General features: G+C 60.9%; 2 protein-coding genes across 3 annotated transcripts in view; both read right to left on the minus strand.

The window, feature by feature from the left end:
* Positions 1–1,499: 1,499 nt before the first annotated feature.
* On the minus strand, positions 1,500–3,724 carry RPL13 (ribosomal protein L13). The gene is made up of 6 exons (XM_080829631.1): positions 3,611–3,724; positions 3,321–3,441; positions 3,039–3,180; positions 2,678–2,851; positions 2,190–2,246; positions 1,500–1,687 (listed from the first exon to the last, which is right to left on the minus strand). The coding sequence occupies exons 2-6, from the start codon at positions 3,422–3,424 to the stop codon at positions 1,529–1,531; spliced, it is 636 nt and encodes a 211-aa protein (XP_080685757.1). The 5' UTR covers positions 3,425–3,441; positions 3,611–3,724; the 3' UTR covers positions 1,500–1,528.
* Positions 3,725–4,512: 788 nt separating this feature from the next.
* Positions 4,513–25,783, minus strand: part of SPG7 (SPG7 matrix AAA peptidase subunit, paraplegin) — a 32,191-nt gene continuing 10,920 nt past the window's right edge. Inside the window, exons 5-17 of one of the 2 annotated variants that reach the window (XM_080829630.1) lie at positions 25,504–25,643; positions 24,114–24,216; positions 22,367–22,492; positions 21,906–22,068; positions 21,391–21,564; positions 15,571–15,695; positions 14,892–14,994; positions 14,089–14,199; positions 12,508–12,623; positions 10,966–11,122; positions 10,376–10,542; positions 9,831–9,930; positions 4,513–8,698 (exon numbers count right to left, since the gene is read on the minus strand). In XM_080829630.1, the coding sequence (XP_080685756.1) occupies positions 8,586–8,698; positions 9,831–9,930; positions 10,376–10,542; positions 10,966–11,122; positions 12,508–12,623; positions 14,089–14,199; positions 14,892–14,994; positions 15,571–15,695; positions 21,391–21,564; positions 21,906–22,068; positions 22,367–22,492; positions 24,114–24,216; positions 25,504–25,643 (1,698 nt within the window). In that variant the 3' untranslated portion in view covers positions 4,513–8,585. The remainder of the gene's footprint in view (positions 8,699–9,830; positions 9,931–10,375; positions 10,543–10,965; positions 11,123–12,507; positions 12,624–14,088; positions 14,200–14,891; positions 14,995–15,570; positions 15,696–21,390; positions 21,565–21,905; positions 22,069–22,366; positions 22,493–24,113; positions 24,217–25,503; positions 25,644–25,783) is intronic. The other variant, XM_080829629.1, reaches the window with a different exon arrangement.

Here is a 25,783-nt window from a genome sequence, read left to right on the forward strand (position 1 = left end):
CTCCTGTCCCATAGCAGACTCACCTAAGGGACCTAGGCCAGCTCCGGTGGACACAGACACCTAGGAACTTGCCACTGAGAGTGCTGTGGACCACAGGCAGTCAGTCCTCAGAGCCTCAGGTCAGGGAGTAGGGTGAACCCAGCGGTTGGGCCCTGGCACCTTCCAAAGCCCCCTTGAACCTCCTGTCTGCTTATGGGCCCCATTTGCCCAAGGCTTACCTCCTGCCTGGCTTCACCAGATGGCATGTCTAGCTTACCAAACACGCACGACTCTGAGCGGAGTGATGGGGAGAAGGTACTCGGGGAAGCGGCTTTGTCAAGATGACCCACTGCCACACTGGACACACCCTCGTGTTGAGAACCCATCAACGGGGCCCTAGAGCACAGGCCCCCTCCCCACCCTCTCCCCGCACGCCCACCAGCAGGTGCCTGGCCTGCTCCAGGCCCTCCTTGCACCCAGAAAAGCCCTTCACGCTGGTGGCACAACGCTAGAAGGGGGACAGGGCATGTAGGTGACTGAAGGAAAAGTGGTATCTAAGGGTGCACGGATGCTTCTTCCCCTCACGCCCAAGGCTGGAGCACAGGGGCCCCCCAACCTGCGCTGATCTGGAGGCCTGGACTCCCTGACCCGTCAAGACCACACCCAGGGCCCGGCTACCCACCACTGCACGGTCTGAGTCCAGCTCCTCGGCACAAGCCACAGGGAACCGAGGCCAAGTCACCCAGAGGCAGCCCCACACCATTCCCTCTCTGTGGGACTGCCAGGGACGAAGCTCAGGCTCCTAGTCCCACCCTCCTAAACTGGATCTCATGCGTGCAAAGTGACTGGCCTTTCAGATCATCTGTTAGATGAAAACCCACTGGGATTTGGTTCCAGGTGCTGACACCAGTGGCACAGCTGTAGGCATTCATGGTTGTTGGAGACCCACACCCACGGAGCTGGAGGATCTGAACCCAACAGCTCCCAGAGCGGCTCTTCACAGCAGGCCCTGCTCGGGCCCCATCTCAGGACCTCACGTGGGCAGAAGCAAGCTGTGGTTTCAAAAGAACCTGGGTGCTGCGCCACCACAAGGGATCCAGGGGAAGTCCTGCTCGTCCAGCCCCCAGCCTTCCTCCGGTGTGGGCCTGGAAGCTACCCCAGCTCTGCCCAGCCGCCACGCAGGCACAGTAGCCTGAAGACGGGCTCGGGGCAGCCCAGCCCCAGGTGTGTGCACCGGGGCGTGGGTGCCGGGTGCAGACAGGCCCAGGAAGACCTGGCCCCCGATCCTGAAACGCTCCAGTAAGTGGGAACCGCTCTGTTTAAGTTACTGTCTGTGAGACGCGCACGAGAGAGGGGCGCGAGTTACCCAGGCGACAGTCCTAAAGCACAGAAAATACAATTCCGTCTTTCGGCTGCCCTGCAAAGGGGCTATCACCCCGGCCAGGTCCCAGCCGGGAAGGACACACATGACCCAGTTCTTGCCCCCAAGCCCTCACAGAAGACCGCCACCACACGCAGACTGCAGGTGCCACGAGTTGCGAATGACATTTTATTTCTTCTTTTCAACATCCTGTTCTGCAGCTTCCTTGGCCCTTTTCGCCCGGATGCCGAAGAGCCGGGCACTGGCACGGGCCATGCGAAGACTGGCGAACGCCTTGAAGTTCTTCTCCTCCTCCGTGACGACTCTGGCTTTCTCCTTCTTATAGACCTGGACGGGACACGGTGGGTGTCAGTGCGGCATCCGGCATCTCGTGTCAGCTGAAACCTTGGAGGGGCTGGGTCTGCCTGCCCACTGCTCAAAGGCCACACTGAAGCCACCAAGGAAGATTACAACGAGCCTCCCTGGGGTCACCCCAAACACACGGCAGAAGCGACCACCTCAGGTACGTGCAGTCCTGGGTCCATTTCTCCTGCCGGAGGAGCCTCAAGAGCCCCGTCATTGGCAGGATCACCATGTCCAGAGAGTGCCCTGTGGCCTGGCCTTTCCCAGCAGTGGGAAGGGGGTGTGTGTGTGTGTGTGTGTGTGTGTGTGTGCGCGCGCGCAGCAAGTCCCCCAAGGAGAGGGCAAGGCCCTCCCTCAAAGAGCCCACCTGCTAAGAATGCAGATGTGCCTCCCAGAGTTCAAGGGTCCTTTCCCAATATACCCACAGAACCACACGGGGCCCCTCTGGCCAGTCTACCGGCCCGGCCCGCAGACACCCCCCGCTTACATTCCGTATGGGCATGACCGGGCCTGTCAGCTGCGTTGCCAGTTTGAGTTCTTCAGCCTGTTTGTAAGGAAACGAGGGTCACGGGGGTTCAGCGAGGACGCCCAAGGGCCGCAAGCTCACAACCCCCTTCTTGCCCGGCCGCCCACGGCCGCGCCCCCGGGGTGGGCCCCCGGGTGACACCAGAACCAGCGCGGGAACCCAGGACGCAGGCAGAGCAGACGCGGCTGCGGGTGGGCTACGCAGCACCACCGCCCGGGAAGCCCGCGCGCGGGGCGCCTCGGCCTCGTGCGCGCACTTTCTAGGAACCCCGACTGCTCGCGAGGCACTTCCGAGAACAGCACTTTCGGGCCAAACCCTAAAAACGCAGCTTCTAGTCGGGCAGCCTTTGTCGTCTCCGCCCGACGGTCGGGGGGGGGGGGCTGCGGGGGCTTCTCCTCCCGCCCGCCGCCCGCGCGCCCGCCGCCCGCGCCCCCCGCGCCCGCACTCACCGAGCTGTCGCCCTTCCGCGGCGCCGCCGGCCGGCGCGGGAACAGCAGCAGCTTGGAGCGGTACTCCTTCAGCCGCTGCACGTTGGCCTGCAGCGACTCCGTCGACTTGTTCCGCCGCCGCGGGTCCACCGAGATGCCGATGGTGCGCGCCGCCCTCTTGTGGATGCCGGCGGCCTGCGGCGGGGACGCGCCTGAAGCCCCCGCGGCCGCCCGCGGCCCCCCGCCCCGCCGCCGCGCGCGCAGCCGTCAGACGAAAAGGGTTCGAGCGCGATTTCATCACGGAGCGCAGCGATTCCGGAGACGGTCATCACGGGCTGCGCGCCCCCGCCCCGCCCCGCCCCCGCCGCGCGCCCGCACTCACCCGCAGCTCCTCCAGGCTGAAGCCCCTGCCGGCGCGCACTCGGGTGTGGTACCGCACCGTGGGGCAGCGCACGATGGGCCGGATGGGCCCGGACGCGGGGCGCGGGGCGATGCGGCGGGCCTTGGCCTGGCGGGCCTTGCGTCTGCGCACACAGAGCGATCGGCTCGCCCCCCGCGGGAACGGGGAAGGCGCGGCCCCCACCCCCCGCCCCGGCCCCCGCCATCACCGCGCCCCCGCACCGGCCCCACCGCACCGGCCCCACCACCCCGCCCCGCGGCTCACCGGCGGATCTTCCGCGCCGGCTGGTTGAACCACGTGGCCACGCGCCGCTGCCAGTCCTTGTGGAAGTGGGGCTTCAGGATCATGCCATTCCGGCTGGGCGCCATGGCGGCTGCCTACGGGCCTGGGGGCGCGGGGAGCGAGTCAGGGCCCGCGCCACGGCCCTCTCCCGTCTGCCGCGCGGGCCCGGAGCCCCTCTGCGGCCGCGCCCGGAGCAGCCCCACACCGATGGCCGCGGATGGCCGCGGATGGGGCCCGATGCGGCCAACGGCGCCGCGAGCCCGCGCACTCACCTCCTCCGACGGAGAACAGCCGGCGGAAAAGAGCCGGCGCCGCAAAGCCCCCCGGGATGGTGCCGGGCTCAGCCAATCAGAAGCGCCGAGGCGTTCCGGCCAGTGAGAGCCGGGGATGGCGGAAGTGACGTGCGCCGAGCGCCGCGGGTCTGCGCGGCCCGGGAAGAGGAACGCCCGGCGGGGCGGGGCGCGGCGCTGCGGGGCCGAGTGCGGCCTGCGTGCGCACGTCGCGGGGCTCGGTTCGCGCCCTCACCCTCCAGCGCCGCCCCCGCGTCCCGGCCCCGGGGCCCGCCGCCCCGCCCGGACTCCCGAGGGGAGCGCGCGGGCCGGGCCGGGCGGAGCGAGGGGCCGGCTCCCCGCCGAGCAGGGGCCGACGCGGGGCGTCCCGAGGCCGTGGCCCGCGCGGAAGGCGGCCGCGCAGCCACGCCGGAGCCCCCCGGGCCGCGCCTCTCCTCGGGCCTGCGCTCCGGGGCGGGCGGCTGCGGCTGAGGGCGCCGGGCGGCCGCGCACCGCCGCCCGCGCGAGGGGAGGCCGGGGAGCCAGGCCGACCTCCGTGACCTGCGCCCGCGCGTCGGCTCCTGTCCGGGCGCGTGTGGGACCCGCGCGTCCCTCCCGGAGCCCTTCCTTCCCGCCCCGGCCCCCGGCCCCCCCCCGGTACGACCGTCCGCCGCAGACCCCCGGTGCGGAACGCGGCAGGTGCAGGCCTCCGCGCCGCGGAGACACGCCCGGGGGTCGGCGAGATCGGGCTGCGAGGCCCCGCGGGGCCGCAGGGCTGGGCGGGGACACGGCCTGTGTCCTGCGCGGGCCCTCGCGGTCAGTTCGGCGCCCCGGGCCTGCGTGGACCGGGGCGGGGCTGGCCCTGCCTCCGGAGGCCGCGCGCGCGGCGGGGACGGGGACGAGCTCAGCCCCGCTGTGGCGCAGGGGCCGGCGAATGCCGGGCCGGGGGGAGCCGCCCGCGGAGCGCAGGGGAGGTCGAAAGCCTGCGTCTGCCGCCGCCTCGGGCTCGGCTGGGCCAACGGGCGGCCAGTGACAAGTCAGGAAGAGGTGACAGGCCGGGGGAAGTGGCTGTGGAGGGGGCGTGGGTTCGAGGTCTGCACTGCTCTCCGAGGCGGGGCACCTTATTCGAACTTTCCTGCTCCGCGAGCTGGGAGGACTGACGGGCCCCAGGACCCGGCTCTGCTTCGGTGGGAGGCGCTAGGAACCCTGCCGGGGAGGAGGGGGACGGAGCGGGCGGTCGCTCAAACACCGTGAGAGGGCTTCTCCGCCGGCTCCCGTCACTTTCTTCGTGTGGCCCTGGACCTCGGACCCGCGCTCTGTGACGGCGTCGTAGCTGCGGCAGTGATGCTGGAGAAGACGCTCGTTGAAGGAACCCTTGCCTTGGCCCGTGCCGCGTTTCTTAGAATGTCATCTGCCCAGCGTCAGCCTGCACCTCCCATGTCTTTCTCAGACCCCTTGCAGCGGATCATTGCTCTTACTAATCTCGGACACATTCCTATCCCGACCCCCAGTTTCTCTTTCTGGACAGACCCCCACACTCATGCGGTTCCGTCTGCCTTGACCCACAGCTCCACCTGAGCACCGGCCACTCACAGTGAAGATGTGGCCCTGGGTCGCTGGCTGGGGGACAGAGGTCTGAAAATAGAAACACTGCTCAGATCAAGGTGGCAGTGAGAAAGTGAAGTTGTAGTGGAGGAGTCTCGGTGTGCATGCACACCATGCCCAGTGCAGACTCCAGTGTCCCATTCTTGAATGCTCCACACGCTTACTGCCTTTTAAAAGGATGCAGAATACTGAGCTGAAACTGCTTCTGATGTGAAATCTGTTGGGGACAGGCTCGGCGTTCTGCTTGGGAGACAGGAGAATGAACATTGTCAACCACGGAGCAGGAGTCCTTCTGATACAAAGACTTAGCTGGCTCAAGTGTTTTAAAAATCAGGAGCCTTGGGGGCACGTGGGTGGCTCAGTGGGTTAGGCCTCTGCCTTCAGCTCAGGTCATGATCTCGGGGTCCTGGGATCGAGCCCCGCACCAGGCTCTCTGCTCAGCAGGGAGCCTGCTTCCCCCTCTCTCTGCCCGCCTCTCTGTCTACTTGTGATCTCTCTCTCTCTGTCAAATAGATAAATAAAATATTAAAAAAAAAAAAAACACAAACCAGTAGCTGTTGAGACAGGCCATGTCCTGGGCACAGAAATCCACAGCCACAGGTCTGCTCCAGGCTTTTGTCCCAGACTTGGGCCTCCAAGGGCCACTGAAAGAGGCCCTCTCTTCCCCCAGGGAACTGCACTTAAGGTGGCCGGCGATTCCTGGATGGACACCCGCAAGGTGTGGGAGGTTGCTGTGCACAGCCTCCCAGAATTTCCCTGCGAGACTGAGTCCGTTCCTCATAGCACAGCCTCCTCACTCAGTACTTGTCCCTGACCAGTCCGCCGGCTGGTGCCGTGGGTGTTCCTTCAAGGAAATCCCAGCTACAACAGTCAACAGCAGTGTTGGGAGCCCTCTCAGACATACCGCCTCGATTTTTTAAATTAGTCTCATAGGGGCAAAGTGATTTTTTCATGTTTGGGGGGGGGTGCTAAAAGTTATATCCCCAAACACTTCGCAAAAATTAGCAGGCTTTGTCCTATAAATACGGGGTAATTGTTGAATTGGGAAAAGCAATAGCCCAATAACAGCTAGGCTAGGCTAACTTTTGCTGCTTCATCACAGAACTCGTAAACTACCCAGCATCTCAGCTTTCCAGAACCTTGGTCTACACGAAGATCAGCTGTAGGCTAATTCAAAGGTTCCTGTAACCTGAAGGAACACCTGATGTCCGTGAAAGGCGGTAGAAAGAATATTAGTGTTGTGATCATAAATGTTCTATTTAAAATAACTGCATGACAGCAGACGTTAACTGGGCTCACTATGATCATTTTGCAATAGGGATGAACGTTGGCGATGGTACACCTGAAACTAAGTATCCTTTACACCAAAACAAAACAGAACACACGTGTTTGTTGGTGTGTATTACAGTAGAGAACAGTCTGTATTATTTCAGAGCACACGTTAACTTCTCTCTATACAGTCTCCTGGAGATGATTACTTGAAACATCCCTGTTCATGCCTGGGTGCTCAGTTAAGTGTCTGCCTTCGGCCCAGATCACGATTCCAGGGTCCTGGGATCGAGCCCTGCATTAGGCTCCCTGCTCTGCGGGAAGCCTGCTTCTCCCTCTCATACTCTCCCTGCCTCTGCTTGTGTTCCTCTCTCCTTGTCTCTGTCAAATAAATAAATAAAATCTTAAAAAAAAACAACAAGCCTGTGTCTTTCTCAGGGCGTCCAGCTGGCCCAGTCAGAACATGTGACTTTTGACGTCCAGGTCGTGTGTTCAAGCCCCACGTTGCGTGTAGAGATTTCTACGAAACAAAAACGTGTCTTTCTCGGTGCGTTCCAGAAGCTGTAGTCAGGCCGCGTTACATCTGCTGTGCCGTGGGGAGGGCAGAGGGTCAGGGCTGCCCTCCAGTGTTGGGTCTCACTGCTCCAGGGACGCACGTGCGGCTGGAGAAGGCTCCTTACCGGAGGGGAGCGGCAGCCTGAGTCCGTGAGGAGGGAGTGGGGGAGGCCCGACTCTGCGCTCTTGGGCACCTGTGTCTGAGGGCCTGGCGGCGGCGTCCCTGAGGACCAGCTGGAAGTCGGCCAACAGCTGGCTTCTGGCTGTCAGCACAGGCAGGCTCCCTCACACCCGTGAGTGCTGGGGGTGCAGGCTGTGCCCGTCTCCACCAGGGTGCGGGGGCCGCTTTTCACGCTGTTCCGATTCCTAAGTGCCTTCCGGGGCACAGCTAATGGTTTGCCAAAGGCCACTTTAATGGTCAAGTGCAGGGGGACGTTAGGGTATGGAAGGTGCCACCTTGGGCCAAGGAGACCAGAGCCTTCCTAACCACATGCCCATCTGGAGAAGGAGTCTGGGCAGCTGGGGTCAAGGCCAGCGTGCCCGCTCAGAGCTGCCCTCCCTCAGGGATGACTCATACCTGCCCACATGCTGCTGGTGCCTCGGGGCCGGCGGCGGGGTGATTCTGACAGGAAGTGCCTACCACCCGCGGCTCCCAGCGCCACTTCGGGGAAGGCAGAAGCAATGATCGCAGCAGGTGCGAACATCTGAGTGCGCGCTCACTCTGCTGGGGACAAGGAACCAAGTGCACCCCACCTGCCGCACCCCCCACTTGTGAGGGGGTGTCCTAGGGCCTCTACCCTGGATTCCTACAAAAGGGGCTCAACAAGTTATCATGTGGCTGACATTATAAACTGAAACATACAACCCTTTGTCAGCTTATAGCTGGTCATGTGGTGCAAAGATGGTCTCTCCACCCACAGAACGTACTAGAAAGTACTGCAGCAGGTTGCAGGGCGTCCTTCCCCACACACCAGCACGCGCGGTGGCCAGACCAGCGAGGACAGCAGCAGGCGGCAGTGTTCTAAGGCAGCGGAGCCCAGTGCCCGACCCTGAAGCCGACCCTGTGTGTGCGTGAGCACAAGGATGGGGCCCGGTGAAGGAGGAGAGCAGCAGCCAGCTCCGAGGGGCTCTCACCGCAGACCCTGTTAGCATTCTGATGAAGTCAGAGCAGCTGAAGACACAGCCCCTGCACGAACCGCAGGCAGCAACGAGCTGCCAGGGGCCCGGATCTAACCAGCACCCAGAGAACGACAGCATCACAAACCTCGAGCTTGAGATCCACGTGCGCACCCGTCCCCAGCACCTCCCGTGGGGGAAATGACGGAGAAACAAAGCTGGGTCGTCTGCAGAGACGTTTACTAGTCACAGGGAGGGACGTCAATAAATAGATCGTGGAGACCGTTCCGTGAGCAGTGAGGGCCGTGTGCAGGCGTCATTCTCACTGGGTCCCAGGAAGGCGGGAAGGCCAGGTCCCCAGAGACACCGTCAAGGAGGTGGGGGCTGCTGAGGAGCCTCCTCCTCCCCTGGGTCTTGTTTCTCCGTCTCGGCCTCACTCCACCTCTGAGGCGCGATCATCTTCTTGGGCCCGTGAGGGGGTGGACCGATGAGGGCCTCGATATCCTCGTAGTTTATCACTTCCTTCTCCAGCAGGGCGTTCGCCAGCTAAGGGAACAAACAGGGCAGTGTGAGCCCCAGACGAGGACACACAAGGGCCTTTTGAGAGCAGAGCACCCCGGAGGGAGGGGGTGTCTGGGAGCAGGACACCCGGGCAGGCCACTTTCCCAGGGAAGCAGTGTAAGCAGGCAGCTCTGGCGAAGAATCCCTCCCTGTCTGCGCCCTGGAGATGGTGTCCCAGCTGCCAGCCTCATTAATTTTTCTGCTTCCCTTCCAAATTTGTTTTCTGGGGCAACTTCAACTTCCTTTACCAAACACGGTGTATCTGCACGTGGGGCAGCGAGTGGAGGCTGGACTGTGGGGGACGGTGCTGCTGTGGGCAGGCAGCCCCCACCTCTCCAGATGTGGTCGTGGAGAACACGCTGGAGGAGCCACTGTGCCCCGCACCCGCACCCTGTCGCTGACGGCTCCGTCGCGGCCGCGAGGAACGACGCCCAGGGCCCTCAGACAGGCACAGCCGCTTCCTCCGCCGGGCGGGTCTGGCGTGCTGCGCAGCCCTGGACTCCGCCCACGGGACAGAGGCAGGACATCCTGGGCCCCTGGGACCTTAGCAGCAGATTCGGGCTCAGTCCCTGCACTGCTCACCCCCCCGCCCGGAGGCAGGTGCTGCTGGCCTGGGAGCAGCCCTCCAAGGACAACAACATGCATGAGATCGTGACCTGAGCCGAAATCAAGAGTCAGATGCTTGACCGATGGAGCCACTGCCAGGAGAGCTCCGGATCTCAGGGCTGAGGGTTCGAGCCCCCCGTTTGGCAGAGATTACTTAGGAAATAAAAAAATTAAAAATTCCAGGAAGCACTTAAAAAGCTGGGAAAGAGTAAACGAGGCTAACCGATAACCTAACTAACTAACCTAACCGATAACCTAACTAACTAACCTAACTAACCGATAACCCTGAAACCTGACGTCTGCAGCACTGCGTCTTCTGCCTGCTGAGAAGGGACGGGCGTCACATGCTCACAGTGAGGGGCCAAGGAGGCGGCGCGAGAAATGGGGGAGTGCAGCTGGGCCGGGGCAGGTGCAGGGATCGGTCCTCTGCGGCCCTCTGTGCCGGGAGGGCTCCCGTGAGGAGCAGGGAGTGAGGACGCTGCCAGGACGAGCCCGGTGCCCCAAGTCTCACCGCCTGCAGCTTGTCCAGGTTTTCCCGCAGCACCTGCTCCGTGTGCCTGTAGGCTTTTGCCACCAGCAGCTTCGCTTCCTGCCAACGCAAGACGACAGCCCTGTAACGTGCAGGGTGGCCGACCTCAGTGCCGACGCCCCGTGCGGCCCATCCTGGCGCTGGAGTTCACGGAGGAGCCACAGGGACAGGAACACAGCTTTTCTCTCGCCGTGGCCAGGAGAGCGTGGCTGCCCCCCCATGCCCCCCCCCCGTGCCACCTCCCACGTGCACCGGGCCGCACGCTGCCCTGGCCCAGCCTCCCACAGAGCACGCAGTGTGTCCACTGGGGCGTCTTCGCTTTCCCAGTCTCGGATCACCGACAGTTTTCAGCAGAAGCCACCCAAGTCCTCACCCAAGAACACTCGGCGAGGGAGCGGTCCAGTACCTCTGGACCAGTACGCTCTGCCCGGTGTGGTGGAGGGCACAGCACCAGCCCCCGAGAGAGGCCCGCCCCCAACCCACTGCGGCGCGGCCCGACCGAAGCTGAGCTCGCCGTGCAGACTCACGTGGTCCATCATTTCCTGCAGGCCACGGCTGAATGGGCGCCGGCCGATGCCTGCGAGGCCCTCCTGCACCTCAGGGAAGGACACGGGCCCGATGCGCGGCGCCATCCCAAACTGCTTCACCATGGAGTAGGCGATGCGCGTGACCTTCCTCAGGTCGTCCTGAGCCCCTGCAGCAGAATGTCCAGACAGAGGTTCTCTCCGGGCACTGCCAAGTCAGGGCACACGGGGGCCCCGGCACAGGCTCAGGACCCAGGAGAAGCGCGTATCTCGTCTCGGCTCCTCGGAAGTCTTACACTTCTGAGTTCCTGGTGGGGTACCCATGTGGGTGCACCTCCCTGGCAGCTCTCCAGCCCACGTCCTGCTCTGCACTGGCCCGGCTGTCAACCCTGAGCCCGTGTCACGGCAACAAGCAAGGAACGGCTCTACCTCCTCTCTGGACGTCCCGGTGAAGCCCCAGCCTGCGAAGGCTGACTGAGCCTGTCCCACCATTCCAGTCCCTCCCCCAGATCCCCCCTCTCCCCGCCATGCGGAAGCGCAGCGGATGTGAAAGCACTTTGAGAACTCAGAACCCGCACGGGCCAGCTTCTCACCAGAAGTGACCTTGTTAAAGGAGATGTTCTCGGACGCGCGGCCGCCCAAGGCCATGCACATGCGCTCGAACAGCTGCTCCTTGGTGAAGAGGTGCTGGTCTCTCGGGAGCATCTGAGCGAAGCCCAGCGCTGCGTTAGTCCGTGGCGCGATGGAGACCTGCGGAACGTCACACAGCCCGAGTGAGCGGGCAGGATCCGGACTTTAAAGATGAAGGTGTGGAAACGTAGGACAGATCTTTAATGGGAGGGTTTCAAAGCAGTTGAAGCAAATCTGTACTGGCCCCATTTTTATAGCAAAGGAAGACGCTGTCCCTGAAGGAGGGCGGCTCGGCACGCGGCTGGGCTGTGTGTTGCGTGCACACCCGGACATGCACCCATCCTCGCAGGCACCTGCTTGGGAACGGACACCAGGGACGATGGAGACTCTCCCTGCCACTCTGACTCCCAGCAGCCCGACGGCAGGTGCACACACGGGGCGGGCTGGGGGATCTCCCAGGGCCCGGGGTGTCTGAGGAGGAAACTGAAACCGGACACTGAAGCAAATTACAGTGTGAACAGCTGTGAGGGACGGCCAGACCAGGAGCTGGACTTCATGACCTCCCCTGGCGGAGGAGCCAACCTCAGGAGGGGGTGTTTCTCACCGTGACAGACGTAGCTTTTAGACATCGCACAAAGTGAAAATTCTAACAAGGAATTTTAAATAATCTTACTTCATTCGGGATTTTTCTGCGTTAATTTTTATTTTTGTTTTTGAGATGCTGCACTCAGACACTTGCCCTGCACCCTACCTCCCTCACTTTCAGCCGGACCCAGGGCGCCTCAGCGATGGCAGCATCCCCCGTCTGTCACCAGACACGAGCTCCCACCCGCTGCTGAGTGTATAAGAGGAGCTGGGCTGGTCAACAGGGCGTCATCAGACACAACCAGACCATCCACGTGGCTGCCACAAACCCTTCCGAGAAGAAGCCCGGTAGCACTGATGTGCCGGGCTTGCGATGCCACGTCCCGCTGCCGTTGCTGGGGACCAGTGGTGCTGCGGCTGCCTCCTGGGACCAGAGTATGGGCCCAGCCCCCAACCGGGCTGCGTCCCACCTGTGTGGAGGGCGCCGCGCAGCCTGCACGCAGATTCTGGAGAAGCTGCTTCTGCCGGTAAATTTTCATCAAGTTCACAAAAGACCTCCAAGAGTGGTGTTTTTTTTAATGTGAACCAAACCCACTTATTTTTAAGGTGAGCAATCACTACGTCAACACTTCTGGTAAACGCGGCAATTCTTAATTCCAAGAGTAACTGTGTAGATGGCACAGCGAGACCCCAGCTGATCATGTGACTGCAACGGTCACTCCCCAGACCAGAGCCCACTTTGGATCTCTCGCCCTTTGCTTCTGGGGGTGAGGGTCCCACAACATCCATTCCTGCCCTGTGCCCACGTCCAGCTCACAGTGCACTTTCTCTTCAAGCCACAACACACAATGCTTCCAAAGTCAGCTTTGTTCAAGGGCCTGTTGGGCTCGCAGCCCCCAGCCCCGACGCAGACACCCTACCTTCATGACAGCCTCGGTGTGCTCGAGCAGCCAGCCGACCAGGGCGTGGCCCGACTCGTGGAATGCGACCACCTTCTGTTCTTCCTTTGACAGGATCTGGCTCTTTTTGGCAGTCCCTGAAAGAGTGCGGGATCCGAGTCTGGGCACAGGGTCCCGGGCAGGCGTGCCAGGCACCCCCGTTGCCCTCACAGAGCTCCACCCCCTGCCATCAAAGTAGCGTCGTCCCCGATGTTCACCTCCTGCACCTCCACCCCGGGCCAGCACCCAGACGTTGCTCATGGGATCGGGGGAGACGCCAGAGGTCCTGTTTTTTCTACTTCTGTGAATGCCGGGTTGACATGTGCCCACCCTCAGGGGCCCACAGGGCACTGGGCCGCTGTGATTAGCGGGGTCCCCACCGAGGTCCAGGCTTCGCAGCGGCTCTTCCCCTGGACCCGCTGGACGCTGCTGCCCCTTGCTAGCTGGCCGCCTCCCACCTGCCTTGTCTCTGTAGTCCAAGAACTCCACAGCCCGTCACCTGAAGCACCCCGGGTTCTTCACTCCCCGCATTCCCGATTTACACAGCCCGGATCAGCTCTGGGTCTGGCTGTGTGCTACTAGGGCCTTCCCCCTCCGTTTACAGCAAGGCTGGGTCTGAGCATCCGGACAGGAGGCACAGCCCCGAGGGTGGCCACTGGAACCCACGTGCTGCAGCTGGGGCAGGCCACACCTGTGTGGTCAGTGTGTCCTTCTGCCTCTCTTACTTTGACACTGTTAGTGTGAGATCCGTTTCCATGGAAAACTAAGTGTCTAATGTGAAGGTGAAGCCAGGTCTGTAATAAGCAGTGGCCACTTGCGTACCTCTGTCCACACAGGTTCCTTAGCTGCAGCCTGGACACCTGGTGGCATCTGTACCAGACTTCAGCTCAGCCAGAGTGACAGGGACAAGCCTGCTGTAGGGACGGCTCATGCCAGAGTGCTCCCCACCCATGTGCAAGGCCAGCGCTTCTCATACTTCTCAGAAATGGATCGTTTCCCTCTTTAAAAAACTTTCAGTGTCTTGAACTGAACCCTCTCAAGGACACGACACATGGGGCCGTGGATACTTCAGGAGACTCTCGGTTTCAGTCCCGCTCTCCTGACAGAAACCCGGGGACCCCACTTTGAGTCGCGACAGTTAAGGTCTCCCGGAAGGCCCCCCGCCCCACCCCGCTGCCAAGACCCCTCGTGTCGCTGCCCTGAGCAGAGACGGGCCAGGCAGCAGAGCACAGCTCTCGGGAGACCTGCAGCCCCGCAACACGGACGAGGCCCGTGAGGTCCACACCAAGGCACTGTCGACGGCAGAGGGGCTGAGTGCCACTCACACTTGGGTGTGTGAGACCCTGTGTCTCTGCTGGAAGAGCATTTCTGCTCTTTGGCGCACCCCTGGGTATTCCAAACGAGAGCACAACCCGACTTAGGAACACCCCATTGTCCTCTCGCCCAGCAGTTCTTCACTGACCCCTCCTGTCACGTGTCAGCCTGGCCTGTGCCGCACCCCTGCCCCCCCCGCCGTCCGGGTGCTTATCGGGACCCGGCCCCGCTGAGAACGTGCCTTCGTACCGGCAATGACCCGCTCCACAGCGCACTCGAAGTTAAGGGTGTGGACGGAGGCGTGCCCTTCCCGTGCGGCGTGCAACGCGGCCTCGTTACAGACGTTGGCGATGTCGGCACCTGTCCGCACAGCAGCGTGAGCAGAGGGCAGGGGAGGGGAGCATGGGCGGGAGGCGGACAGCAGGCAGGCGGTGCTTCCGTCCTATGCTGAAGCCACGCGCACCACTAGCAGACCAGGGCACCTCTGCCCTGTGCTGTCCCCTTTCTGCCACCTCCAGGCTCCTTCCTGCTCAAATCCCACCAGCGGCTTCGCACCACCTGCGGTTTCATTCTCCCTGGGAATTCACACCCCAGTACCCACGAGATTCTAGTTAAGGGCCTTAAAGGAAAATCCAAAAGGAAGAAATTATAATAAAAGGGATTTTGTTGCTATTCCCCTTTAAAACGAGAGCCATAGAGAAAATATCCTGATTTGTGATGCGTCTCTGCTCAGTGAGAACAGACGGTGAGGCGGGCCGTGGTGTGCTTGGGCAGCCACGAGGCCGTGAACGGCATCGCCTGGCGGGGAGCAGTGGGCACACACAGCCCGAGCGTGGAAAGGCCCCGAAGGGCCGGTGTGCAGAGGCCTGTGGGCGGAAGGGCCCAGAGCGGCCCACGTGTAGGCACCACCGGCACAGGAAAAGCCAAGTGCCGCGCGGCTCTCTTCTCAGCCGGCTCTCTGCGCACGACCTCACTCCCGCCCAGGCTGTGCTAACCGCAGGGCCCCGGGTAGGGGTGCGCACCCCCCGAACAGCAGGGAGCAGCGTCCATACCGCTGAAACCCGGCGTGAGCTCCGCCAGACGCTGCGAGTAGAAGCCGCTGGCCTGGGTCAGCTTCAGGCTCTTCAGGTGCTGCTCAAAAATCTCCCGCCTTTCCTGCAGAGAAAGGAGCCAGGCGTGGGCTCGCCCCTGCCCCGCAGACAGCAGCCACGGGCTGTCAGATCACCGCTCCGGCCTACAGGCCGGAGACCGGCCGACCGCAAGCAGCACTTCAAATGGAAGGGGGGGGGGGACAATGAAGCGCCTCACGCACGTGAGGGTCGTTCTGTAGAACATCTGGTTCCCACACACTCGGAACCTCCCAGGCCCCCAAGTCACAACAGTGGGGAGCTGTCCCCGGCACAGCATCAGGGGAGCCCTGCTCAGTCCGAGCGTCAGAGCCGGGACTGCCGGCTGCGGCACGGGAATGCGTACCGTTCCGCTCACACTCCGAACCCTCTCCCCACCCAGCACCGCTTGCTGGTTGCTGCTGCCCTGGGGCACCGAGGAGCTGGTGGGGCCCAGGACGAGGATTCGGAGGCTTCCCAAGGATTGTGCCGCAAAACTCAGCCGCAGCGTTGAGGGGTGAAGAGGAAAACCGGGGGTGAGCCGAACGAGCCGCAGAGCCACGGCAGAATTTAGGTAAGCTGAAGACAGTCGGACAGACAAGAGCCAGCCCCCGGCCGCACTGACCTGCAGTGTGGGAAGGTCAATGAAGATGTGTCGATCCAGCCGGCCAGGCCGCAGCAGAGCGTTGTCCAAAACATCAGCCCGGTTGGTAGATGCCAGGACAATGACATGGTCCGTGGTGCCCATTCCTGGAGGGACAGATAGCTGCTGGGGTAGAGCTCCCCTTCCGGGACACAGGGTGGGACAGACCTCCCACTGGGGCCCGTGAGAATGAGGAGATGTGGACCAACCCAGCATCAGGGTCCCCATGAGAGCAAGAATTTGCTTGTCTTCTCCAGGCTGCCAGCCCAGAGGCAGAGCCACAGATGGGGGCCTGCACAGCCGTCCAGATGGCATCCTGGGGGGTCGTGTTTCCCCTCGGTAACTGCCCAGCAGACCCGGGGAACAGAGGGCACCGTGTCCACGCTCCTCTGGTGCAAAGCCATGGGCCAAAGCAGACGTTTCTCAACACTGGTCTGTGGCCTGGGTTTGGAGGCTCCAGGTTTCTCAGAAGGTCTAAAAGCAAGGGCTGAGAGCACCACTGGTGGCCCAGGTCTTCGTGAGAACTGACATGGGCCCTTGTCTGAGCAAGGCCGCACCCGCAGAAACGCATCCAAGCCGAGGCTGGGTGATCTGGGCCTGAGCAGACATCCAAGGGTCCTACGTGTATGCTCAGCACACACGTTACAGTGCAACACTAGCCTCTCTGTTGTTGTAGATCATTATCTCCAAAGCACGTAAGACTGAGAGCATGTGAGATCCAGAACTTCGGACTGGCTTTAAAATCACCCACTGGGGAAGAGACTGCAGCAGGGGCGTGGATGGAAAGGGGCTGGCCTGTGGCGTGGAGGTTCCCTGCACAGCTCTCTCTGTGCTTCTGTATGTGTGACAAGGTCCACAATACAAAGTTTAAAAAATAAAGACTTCAGGGGCACCTGACTGGCACGGTTGATGGAATGTGAGACTCTTGATCTCAGGGTCTTGAGTTCAAAGCCCCACGTTGGGTGTAGAGCCCACTTAAACAAACAGACCTGCCATGATCTTTTGCTAATGAAAAAAGTCCATAATCATCAGACACACAAGTACAATCTGAAACTACCTGTGAAGCGCAGAGTGTAATTTAAAAGACGTTTTAGAGAACTAGCCCGGAGAGCATGAGGTACCACCACCTCCCGGCAGACGGCCGCTAACTCCACCCCAGGACCCCACGACGGCATGAGGGGCCTGGCTCAGCGCACAGGCCAGGGGCTGGCCACCTCACCAAGGATCTACACACGAGTCACCGAGAAGCACCGGGACACGCAAACCACAACCCACACGCTCGGAACGCTCCCGTGCGTGCGCATTCTTGCTAGAGTCCCCTAAGCTGGGACACCATGAGGGGTCCAGCCCGCTCTCGTGTTGCGCAGAGAGTAGAGTGGATAACCCCAACCTCCCACCACCCAGCAGCTCCACGGGCCTGCCCTGTGGTTCCAGGACGTCGCTGAGACGCAGGCAGCAGGAAGCTGACTGGACGGAGCGCCCCAGGACAGACATGGCTTCGTTTCTCGGACAAGGAGGGAAGCCAGAGCTCTCCTGTGGGGACTTGCTGGGACTCCCTGCTCCGACTTCCGAAATATTGTCCTTCCACAGGCCGAGACCGTGAACATGGAATTCTGAGTCACAGATGCGAAAACATGACTGGGAGAAGACCGCTGCGTGCTCGTCCCTGACGATCTCGCGTGAATGGCGCCATCCGGCAGGGAGCCGTGATCCCGAGGCCCATCCAGACAGTTGTGTATGGAGAGCTTCTGTCCTTCCCTTGCTTCACGGTAACGGTGACACCGAAACCCCGTGTTCCCAGACCGCTCGCACTGGCGGACGTGTGGGCCGCTCCAGTCTTCGGTGCCCGCAAGCGCGGCAAAGGTCTGCATGCGCGCTGCTCCGGGACCAGCACGCGGGAGCGCTCGTGCTGGGTCAGATGGGGGCCGCGGCCTCGTCTCCCAGAGAGGCTGCCACACGGGACACTCCCACGGGCAGTGTGTCTGCTCACGTCTCCCTGGCTGCTTTATTTAAATCAGGGTCACCAAATAAATAAATAAAATCTTTAAAAAATAAAAATAAAAAATAAATCAGGGTCACCGAGGTTCCTGCGGGGACCCGGGTCTGACCTCTCCCCGCCCTCCCCAGCATCTGGTGCTGCCGCCACGCTTCCCGAGTCTCCTGTGAGGCACATGTTCCTAGCAAAAACTCAGCAAGATCTTTCGGGAGATGGGGACAAGCTTGTTCTAGAAGTTCTAGGAGAGAGCAAAGCACAACCGCTCCCCCAGCTACAGCCGAGGGAACAGATGTCAGGAGCCGGCCCGCCTTCCTCCCAGACCGCTGCAGGGGGAGGCCGTGCGCCCACGGGAGGGGTGGACACATCGGCCAGCGCGGCAGACCCGCCCCACCACTGTCAGGTCCAGCCAAGCACTGGCAGAGGCACAAAGGCCATTCAGTGGAGGATGCAACAGCCTCTTCAACAAATGGAGAACCGGACCCCCCCGGGCAGAAAAAGGAGCCACAGCCAAACCCTCGCATCTACGCCAGCGTGACTTCAGACACATCGTGGATTAAGATGGAAAAGGCCAGGTGGATGGGAGCGAGGGCCTCCTGCTGACCCCGAGGGAGGCTGGAGCTCATGCCCCACAGGCTCTCGAGAACTCAGAGGCTCACGTGAGGGCACCCGTCGCAGAGCCCTCCTGCTGTTCAAGATGTAGCAAGGGGACTGTCCCCCTCTAAGGGACCTGGTGGGACCCCAGCACTCGGCACACGTGCCCTCGCCATGTGACCTGGCTGTCCCGTAGCGTAGCCTCGTCCTGACCCAGTGAGCTTTTCCCATGACGGGCACAGTGTCCACTCCGTGCCCCGCACGTCAATGAAGCGCTGCTGCCCTTCCCCGAGGACTAACAGAGACGCCTCAGACGCTGCTGAGGGGCTGAGAATGCCCGGCTGTGTCCGCACACAGAGGCACCTGTTCACTGCCAGTCTGGCCCGACAAGGGCCTTCAGTCAGTGGGTCGGGGTTCTGGGCGGAAGCGCCCCATTCATGGTGGCACAGAGAGCCTGGGCTCAGGGGAAGATGCCATTTAGTAAACGCTTCCTGCGGGGCTCAGTCTTCAAGTGCCAACAGCCCGAGTGAGCAGGAGATCTGCTCATCCAATGGGCTATGTGTTCAGGGCGGGGGCCTCCTTGAGTGCCTTCAGGTCGCCTGGACTGTAGTCACACACGCAGAGGTGCAGGCAAGGTCACGAGCCAGGATATCAAAGCTCCACAGCCTGGAGGAACAGGGGCCAGCGCGAACCCCACAGCACAACACCTCCCAGTCCGGAAGCGCGCCTGCATGCTCGTGCGGGGCTGCCGTCTGCAGGAGCCCAAGGGTACACGGGAGCTAGAGGAAGCGTGAAGACCCAACAGCCTGCTCTCGCCCGTCCCCTCGACAGTGCAGGCGCTAGCTGTGCTTTCAAAGAGACAATCAGATGCCATCGTTAAAATCTGGTACTTCTGGGGCGACTGGATGGCTCAGTCACTATGTGTCTGCCTTCAGGTCAGGTCATGATGCCAGGGTCCTGGGATCGAGCCCTGCATCGGGCTCTCTGCTCCTCGGAGGGCCTGCGTCCCCCCTCTCTCTCTGCCTGCCTCTGCCTACTTGTGATTTCTCTGTCAAATAAATAAATAAAATCTTAAAAAAAAAATCCGGTACTTCTGAGAGCACAGGCTCATCAAACCCACGGTCCTGGGTCTCAGCAGACAAGACAGACCTCAGGCTCGGGCGCCCGCAGGCCCAGGTGTGAGACCTTGGGACCAGAACCCGAGGGGATCTTCCAGATCCCGGCAGGACTCCAGGACCATGTCCAGAACCACACTGAGTGGAGGTGGCTCAGCATGAAGGGGTCGTGAAAACCCGCTCAAACGAAAAGCACCAAGTGTGGTCTCAGCTGTGGGAGACTCCAAGACCACGAGCAGCACACAGCCTGCCCCCGGAAGGCACTCTGGGAGGCCCCTCTGTGCTGGCATCCCGACAGCTGCATTCAGAGCCGGGACTTCACTCTGCTCACAGTCCCGAGGACCGGACTCCGTGGAAGCGTCCTTCCCCAGAAGCTGCTCTTGTGCACGGTCCCTGAGCAAACGGCGCCTGGCAGCTGGGTCTGAGGGGGGCTCCGATGCACCCCATCTCCGTCAGCCTCTCTGGCACACTGGCTACACAGGGCGCTTGGCTTTTCTGCCCGTGGAGCTTGCCGAGTTCCCAACACGCGTGAGAGTGTCGGCCAGCCCCTGAGCGTGTATGGAGAGGCCTCGCCCTGCCCCGGCCGGCCCGGCACAGCAGCACCAGGGACGGCGCCCGCAGCGCGGTCTGGGGCAGCTCTGCTGGGCCTTTCCTAAGTCCGTAAGTATTTCAGAGTGAGAGGCTCAAACAGAGTTTGTCTCGAGTTGCACACAGTCCAATGTCACGTCCGCACGCTGGCCAGCACACGTGCCGCCCCCCGGGTGGGAGCACTTCAAGAATGAAAACAAACACACCCATACTCGGTTCTCTTGGAGCCGGTGGTATGAGCACAGAGCGTCTCCCTCACCCGCAGTGCTGCAAACAGCGAGGGAATCCTGATGCTCTGGGACCTGAGGGGACACCCATGGGCCCACGGTCACAGCCGCGTTATTCCAAGAGCCGGAGCCGTCCATCAGCAAGGGACTGGCCACGTGGGGGACTATTACTCAGCCTTAAATGGAAGTCCCACCACATGCACCGCGTGGAAGACGTGACCCTGGGGGCTCACAGAGCTGCTGTGCCCGTGAGGGTCCTAGAAGACTCAGATCTGTGGAGACAGAGAGCAGGGCTGTGGCTGCCGGGGGCTGGGGAGTTAGTGTTTAATGGGGACAGAGTTCCAGTCGGTGAAGAGAAGGTTCGAGAGCCAGGCAGTGGTGGTAGATGCACAGTGAGAACGTACTTAACATCCCTGAAGGAAACCCTCATAAATGGTTAAAATGGTAAATGTTATTATATATGTCACCACAGCAAAAATAAAGTGGGGCACATGGCCAGTCCTGTCAGTGAAGCGTCTCACCCTTGCTCTCGGTTTTAAGTCTGAGCCCCATGTTGGGTGTAGACATTACTTAAAGATAAAATCTTTAAAAACAGATAGATAGGGGCACCTGGGTGGCTCAGTGGTTAAGTGTCCGCCTTCAGCTCAGGTCACAGTTCGGGGGTCCTGGGATCAAGCCCCGCACCAGGCTCTCTGCTCAGTGGGAAGCCTGCTTCCTCCTCTCCCTCTGCCTGCTGTTCTGCCTACTTGTGCTCTCTGTCAAATAAATATTTTAAAAAATAATAATAAAACAAATAAAATCTTAACAAGAACCCATTCCATGTCACTCGCAGCCCTGGGATCAGACGTTGCAGGCTCCCCGACTGCAGCAGCCAGGTGCCCCGTGTCCCCTTCACCACACTGAGCGGCACAGACACATGGCACAACCCCTGGGTTCATCCAAGAGTGGGAACAGGGTCAGGACCTGCCCTGCCCTTTGTGCTCCCAGGGTTTTCCCTTTCTTTTCTACTATCACCGTCAAAGCTGAGTTTCTGGAGTGGAGCCAGGTGACAAACACTCTGACCCCAGCCTCCTCTCATTACTACCTGCCCGAGAGTGCTAGGCGCGCTCACACCTGGGGCAGGTGTGTGGTGGGGAAACAGACCAGTCACTGCAGGCAAGTGAAATGCCCGTGAGCATGAGCGCAAGGTTCTGGAACAAGACACCAGCTGTGTGGTCCATCTAGAGAGGAGGTCTCAGGAAGAAACCCTTCCATGCCCAGGAGCAGGCTGGGTGAGGGCACCCACCGTCCATCTCCACCAGAAGCTGGTTGAGTGTCTGCTCTTCCTCCGTGTTGGAGAAACCGGACATGCTGGTAGAGCGTTTCTTGCCCACGGCGTCGATCTCATCAATGTAGACGATGCAGGGCGCTCGAGCCCGGGCTTCCTTGAAGAGGCTCCGTACGCGGGCAGCACCAAGGCCTGAGACGACACAGGGACCCAGAGTCAGACAGGTAATGGGAGATGAGCCCAACGCTCGTGCCAGTGGCCCGAGCTGCCCCCTGAGGATGACGGGGTCTCCCAGAGTCCCCCTGCTGGATGCTCACCCTCCTGGACTCCCCAGGCCACACACAGAAGCAGCTTCAAAGAACATCACTGCCAGTTCCCTCCATAAACGTGTCCAGTAACCCAGGTTTCAGTGTCCTTCCCTGTCCCCCGGGTCCCCATCTACCCGGCCGCCTGAGGAAGGGCGTGTGATAGCAGAGAGCTCGCTGCACAGATGGTCGGGCAAACCTGTCCACAGCCCTCCAGGCAACACGGACCTCCAATGACTTCCACGAACTCTGGGCCGGCCATCGCCAAAAAGGGCACCTGGGCCTCCGTCGCCACCGCCTTGGCCAGAAGGGTCTTCCCACAGCCAGGGGGCCCGAGCAACAGCGCACCTTTTGGGACTTTGGCGCCCAGCTGAAGGAAGCGCTCTGGGCTCTGGAAAAGCAGACCACAGCATGCCGGTCATAGGTGTTTGAGAATTTCCAAAACAGGACTCCCATGGAGCTCAGCTCCTGTATTGTCTGGAATCAGCCATGGTTCACGTCGGGGGCGGGGGGAGCAGAGTGCTCTGGGTGCGGCCAGGCATCCCAGGGGGCCTGGGGTGCGGTCAGCCAGGGGTTCCTGGTCACCCACAGGACCCTGGCCCTCCGATGGGCTCCCAGCTGTGCACCCGGCCTGTCTGGCTGGCTGAGCCCATGTGCCCGCACCCGCCCCTGCTCGGCGTGTGCCCCACCTTCAGGTAATCCACAAACTCTCTGACTTCTAGCTTGGCTTCGTGCATCCCAGCCACATCTTTGAAGCTGACGCCTTTCCCCATCTTGCCGTCCACAATCGTGAAACGAGCCATTTTAAGCTGATTCTGGGCAGAAAGAACAAAGGGCAGCATTCTGTGAAATGACAGGAGAGATGAGCCCCTCGGGCTGGGGCTGCCGGCACGAGGGGGCTGTGTGTCCCTGGGGCCCCAACTCCCCCAAGCCTGGCTCTCCTCACACCTTCTCCACTCAGACAGAAGGGAGGTAAAGCCGTCTTCTGGGCATCCAAGGGAAAATGTTTACTATGCGTTGTTAACAGTAAGAAAATTCTCTAGCATCTAGCAATTTGCCTTAAAAAAAATAAATAAATAAACCACCCCTGTTCCAAAGAAGGTAATTCAGTATCTGCTGCAGATCGCCTGTAGTTTTCTATGTGGTTTTCCCCACTATGGTGGAGCGCTCTGATTATAAGAGAATGTGGTAACACACAGCTCTGGGAAGGTTGGGTAGAAACGTTAGCAGGTTAATTTCTGGAGTGCAGTCCGGCAAGACAAGGTCTCAGCGAGGGATGCAAACCTGAGCTAGTAAGCCTCCCAGGTACGCCAGGTGGACCAGCAGGCCCTCCAAAGACACGTGTGCCCCAGCTCCATCACGGTACTAGCTAGACACAGCAAAGGCGATGAACAGCCCTAGGACGCCTGGGGGCTCAGTCCACAAAGCATCTGCCTTCAGCGCAGGTCTCGATCCCGCAGTCCTGGCGCCGAGCCTCTCATCGGGTTCCCCTCTCAGAGGGGAACCTGCTTCTCCCTCTGCCTCTGCCTGCCACCACTCCCCCTACCTGTGTTCGCTGTCAAACAATAAAATCTTTAAAAAGATTTTTTTTTATAAATAAATAAACAGCCCTGAGTATGTAAGCCTGGTGAACCTGGCTGAGTGAAACCCAACAGCCCCACAGCGAGACACCATTAACTACAGACAGGAACACGCGCCTGGTCCCAGTGGAAACCTGCCTCAGTTCCCAGGTCGGTGACTAGAGGGTACCCTCTGCAGACCTGCTCCAAGCAGGCCTCGGGTGCCTCCCAGCGCCTCTGCTGACGGGACTACCTGGCCAGATGAGACCTGCCAGGGAGGGACAGTGCATGTTACCACAAAGGCCACCACACAATAGGAGGGTTTTGTTGTTTTGTTTTTTTTTTAAGTAATCTTTGTATCCAACCTGGGGCCCGAACTCAACACCCTGAAATCAAGCTTCCCACGCTCTACCGACTGAGCCAGCCAGGTGCCCCAGGAGAATGCTTTTAAAGTGGACTGAGGTTTGGGGCACCTGGCTGGCTCAGTCGGTAGAGCGTGGGATGCTTGACCATGGGGTCTTGAGTTCGAGCCCCCCACTGGGTGTAGAGATTACTTAAAAAAAACAGAATCTTTAAAAAAAACAAAAGTAAAATAAGAACATAAAGATGACCTTTACCAATTTCTCAGTGTCTTAACTAGTAGGAAAAACCAAAAACGAAGTCATGCCCAGCCCCAGAAAAACTGCCAAACAAAGTGTCCAGCACACCCATGGGGCTCGGCTGCCCGGCAAGTCAGAGAGGGAGGGGCCTGGGCGGCTCCAGGTCGGCCCCTGTGGCTGTGAACATGCGCTCACGGGAGTGCGCCGGGACCCTGCCCCCCAGCCCAAGCACAGATCCTAGGCCACAGGCGCCATGAGATGGGATCTCCACCACTTACGAAAGCACTGAGTCCTCCTTCCCTTCCGGTCATTCCAGCCAGACGGAACACGTACCACAGGATGGCCAGGCCCACTGCAGTCATCCCCAGGGCGTAGAGGGCACTAGCGGGAGAGAGGGACGGTTACGGGCAGGCAGCGCTCAGACACGCTTCACATCGGGCCAGGGACACTTTGAAGAGGACGAGAGCAACCTATACTCGGAGACCAGTGTACGGAGCAAATGGCTGTGGAAACAGGTTTCCTTGTCCAATTCTCGTCCTTTGTGACCCGTCCCTCAGCTGTCCCAGGAACACATCACAGCCTGATACGGCGGCGCACCACGGCATGAAGCCGAAACATGGACACTGCGCTGACTCTGTCCGCCAGAGCCTCCTGATAATGCCTAAAAAAACAAACTTTTCACATGTGATGTACTTTTTTTTTTTTTTTTCACAGAGTGAGAGCGCAAGCAGGGAGAGGGAGAAGCAGGCTCTCCGTTGAACAGAGAGCCCGACAGAGGGCTTGGTCCCAGGACCCTGGGATCGTGACGTGAGGTGAAGGCAGACGCTTAACCGACTGAGCCACTCAGGTGCCCTGTATTTTGTTTTCAAAAGTGACCCATCCGGGCCACCTGGGTGGCTGAATCAGTCAAGCGTCCGCCTTCGGCTCAGGTCATGGTCCTGGGATTGAGCCCTGCATCAGGCTCCCTACTCAGCAGGGAGTCTACTTCTCCCTCTCCCACTCCCCCAGCTCACGTTCTCTCTCGAATAAATAAGTAAAATCTAAAACACAAAAGAAAATGTAGCCCACGAGTTTTGGCTGGTGAGGCAGAGTCCCAGAGCCGCGGAGGAAGGCCTGGGCGCCAGGCGTGCCCCGCCGCTCCCTACGGAACTGGCCGTGAAGGCCTGCGCCCTCAGCGGAGAACGGCCACGGCTCAGGGGTGTCCGACAGTCACTGGCACCCCACGTCTTCTCGGACTGTGGTCACGTGGCCACGAGCGACCCTCTCTGCAGATGAGGTCCAGCCACCGGTGGTCCCCGTGTGCCGTTAAATCCCCCGGGACTCTGGGAGCGAGTGTCCCCCCACCAAGGAGATGCAGGTTCTGCCGGCCCAACAGGGTCCCTGTTTCCACCTGCCGCCTGGACCCCCGCTTCTCCCCTTCCTGTTTCATCTTCCCGTTCGTACACAACGGCAACCCCGCCAGGCAGAAGCGACAACTAGAGCGGGTGCACGACGCTCCAACAGCCCCTGGGGCCCCTCCTCGGGCGGGCTCACGGCTCGCACGCCCACTGGCCCTCCCCCACGGTGGCTGGCCTGGGGCAGGCAGGGCCCGGGAGACGTGCTGGTCCGCCCTCGCGTTACAAAGCCAAGCCAGCTTTAGTTCAGGAGCCCAAATAATGGCCAACGTACTTTCCGAAGAATCCCGTCCGCTTGTAGGAAACCGGGATCCTGTCCTTGCCTTCGATATTCAGGGCGTCCTCAGCGGCCCGGAGCTTCTCCTCAAACCTGTCGATGTTTGCCACCTGCATGCGGTACATCAGGGCCAGCCGCTGCGGGCAGAGAGCAGAGGGGTGCGGTGACGCCCGGGCCGCGGCAAGCCGTGAGGCCCACACGCCGGAGGCTCCCGGAGCCGAGCTTCCATCTGCCGCCACAGACTCCGTCCACGTCACGGTCACAACGGGCTTTCGGT

Source organism: Martes martes (genome assembly GCF_963455335.1).
Source record: "Martes martes genome assembly, chromosome: 17".
Lineage (NCBI taxonomy): Eukaryota > Metazoa > Chordata > Mammalia > Carnivora > Mustelidae > Martes > Martes martes.